Below are 2,593 nucleotides of genomic sequence, written 5' to 3' on the forward strand. Positions count from 1 at the left end.
TAATAAGTAATTAAAATAATACATTATCAGAATTCTTTTCTTCTCTCAGTGTGAATGAGTTCTCTAGTGTCTGCACTGGGAAATTATGATTATTAATACCATTTTCAAACACAATTATTGTTTTTAGACACACTCAGCTTCTAATTCTATCACCAAACTCTTTACATCAATAGCATTTTTCAAAAAATTCAAGTACAGAACTAAATGGAAAGTTTTAATAGCTTATCCATAAGTATACTTGATATTCTTGGCTGCAGAAAGGGATAGCATCATAATATTAAAGAAAAACAGATATAAATCTAGCTGTAAGAGCCATAGAAACAAGTTCATCTATGTCAAGAATTCCTATGAGCCTTGCTTTTACTCAAAACCTGTATTTTCTATACAGACTATTTGCTTTTAAAATAATAGGGTTAAGCTGTCCGACATTCTAACTGTTCATATAGAAATGTTAGCTGGAATACTTGTTGTAAACCTTTCAAGGTGACAAATGAAAGATAATAAACCCTTGATCAATATAACTTTTATTTATTCATCCAGGAACAGAGGATATCATAGGCAACAATGCCGCCTAGGAGAACAAGGATTTCACATAAACTGTTTTGGCAGAAACACGCATTTAAATAATCATCCAAATCACCACCTCACTATCTCTATCTTAAAAAAGAAAAATAATCAAAACTAAACAAACAAAAAAATGGAGAAAAATAAACACAAGGTCTGAACAAACCAACAGCCTGGAAATTTTTTTTTAATTTAATGTCTATGCCAGCCACATCTGTCCCTGATTTTAGAAGTCATAATACTTAGCAGTGACAATGGCACCTTTCATTTGCAAACACATTATAAACATGAACTGACTGCAATTATACCACAATACCTCATCACAGCTAATCAACAGGACTGCCTGGTCTGCCCCCAGCCTGAGGAAGTGCTGATTTAAGTTTGTGCCACCAGGCCCTGTATGACAGTGTCTACACCCTGCAAAGTACTACCCACAGAAGTGAATTAGCATAAACTGACTGACCAAACTGCAGCACATCATCAAGCAGGTGTTTCCACTCAGTGCTGATATTTTCTTTTATATTCCAAGAAGAACTGACCAGACTGGGACACAATTTAATGTAAACCATTTGGAGTGAAAGGTGTTATCTTGCCTAGTGAAATCTCCCCCTCACAGTCCAGCTCACAAGCAGAGTCAGTGGCAACCTCATGGTCAGGGGAGATCTGGGACATCCTATCAAAAGGGTCCTCGCGATTTTCCTCACAGTCAACCACATTTGGGATCATGTTAACATAAGCAGTCACTATCTCCTTATGGTAAAGGGTGTCCTGGTTGTAAGAGATAAGCTCATTGCTTATATTAACAGTCTCCACTGCAGTACCAGAGCAAAACTGACCACATCCCAGGAGGTTGGAGAAAACCTTTCTAAAGTCAGCATTGAAGGCATAGATGATGGGGTTAAGAGAAGAGTTAGCCCAACCAAACCAGACAAAGATATTAAAGGTGGTCTCACTGACGCAGGGCAGGCCAGCGTGGGGGTCGCTGGGTGGGCTCTCGCAGAAGGGAACCATGCAGTTCAGGATGAAGAACGGCAACCAGCAACACACAAAGACACCCATGATGACAGAGAGCGTCTTTAACACCTTGGTTTCTTTCCTGATGGAGGACTTGAGGCTTGTGTGATGGTGGCAGTCAATGTGGCTGCTCCGGCAGCTCTGTGCATGCTCGGCTGCCCTCTCCAAGGAAGAGATACGACGAATCTGCACCTGGGCAATGCGGTAGATTCGGGTGTAGGTAACTATCATGATAGCCACCGGGATATAAAAACTGATCAGGGAGGAGGAAATAGCATAAGTCCTGTTGAGGCTGGAGTCACAGCTCTCCGATGGTCCAGTGAGGGTATCATTGTTGCCAGAGGTCCCATCAGAGGGTCTCACTGCCGCTAATGCCACCCATGTGGTACTCATATCTTCTGCCCAGGTGGTGACAGCACCTGCTGCTGCCCAGGCAGAGCCAAATCCATCTCCGATATCAGCAGCATCAACAACATCCCCACCTTTGTGCCAGTTGAGCTGGACAGGGATGAATGAGATGAGCACAGACAGCGCCCATGCCACGCTGATCATCACCAGAGCCAGCCGCTGGGTCATCTTCCTCTCGTAGCGGAAAGGGCTGGAGATAGCCCAGTACCTGTCCACACTGATCACACACAGGTTGAGAATGGAGGCCGTGGAGCACATGATATCAAAGGCCACCCAGACGTTGCAGAAAGCCCCAAAGGGCCAGTACCCAGCTACCTCTGCCACCGCCTTCCAGGGCATGACCAGCAGGGCCACCAGCAGGTCCGAGACAGCCAGGGACACGATGAAGATGTTGGTAACCTTGCTCCGCAGGTGCCGGTAGCGGACGATGGCCGCACACACGAGCACGTTCCCGAAGAGAGTCCAGAGGATGAGCAGCGCCAGCAGGCTGCCCGCCACCACCTGCGCTGCGCCGGGGGCGCCCGCCGGGCCCCGCGCCTCGTCGGGGGGCCCCGTCGCCGGGGGCAGTGGGCTCCGGCCACCCCGCAGCATCGCTGGCGGCTCTAAG

The 2,593-nt window shown here is 46.4% G+C and overlaps 1 protein-coding gene across 1 annotated transcript; it reads right to left on the reverse strand.

Moving 5' to 3' along the window:
* Positions 1 to 506: 506 nt before the first annotated feature.
* On the reverse strand, positions 507 to 2,577 carry DRD5 (dopamine receptor D5). Its single transcript, XM_039728871.1, has one exon. It carries the CDS (start codon positions 2,575 to 2,577, stop codon positions 1,120 to 1,122), a length of 1,458 nt encoding a protein of 485 aa, XP_039584805.1. The 3' UTR covers positions 507 to 1,119.
* Positions 2,578 to 2,593: the final 16 nt, after the last annotated feature.

Source organism: Passer montanus, unplaced genomic scaffold (genome assembly GCF_014805655.1).
Source record: "Passer montanus isolate IOZ18808 unplaced genomic scaffold, ASM1480565v1 scaffold67, whole genome shotgun sequence".
Lineage (NCBI taxonomy): Eukaryota > Metazoa > Chordata > Aves > Passeriformes > Passeridae > Passer > Passer montanus.

Bases quoted from the DNA above. Each gene is read 5' to 3' on its own strand.
- DRD5 (XM_039728871.1), bottom strand. From the start codon at position 2,577: ATGCTGCGGGGTGGCCGGAGCCCACTGCCCCCGGCGACGGGGCCCCCC.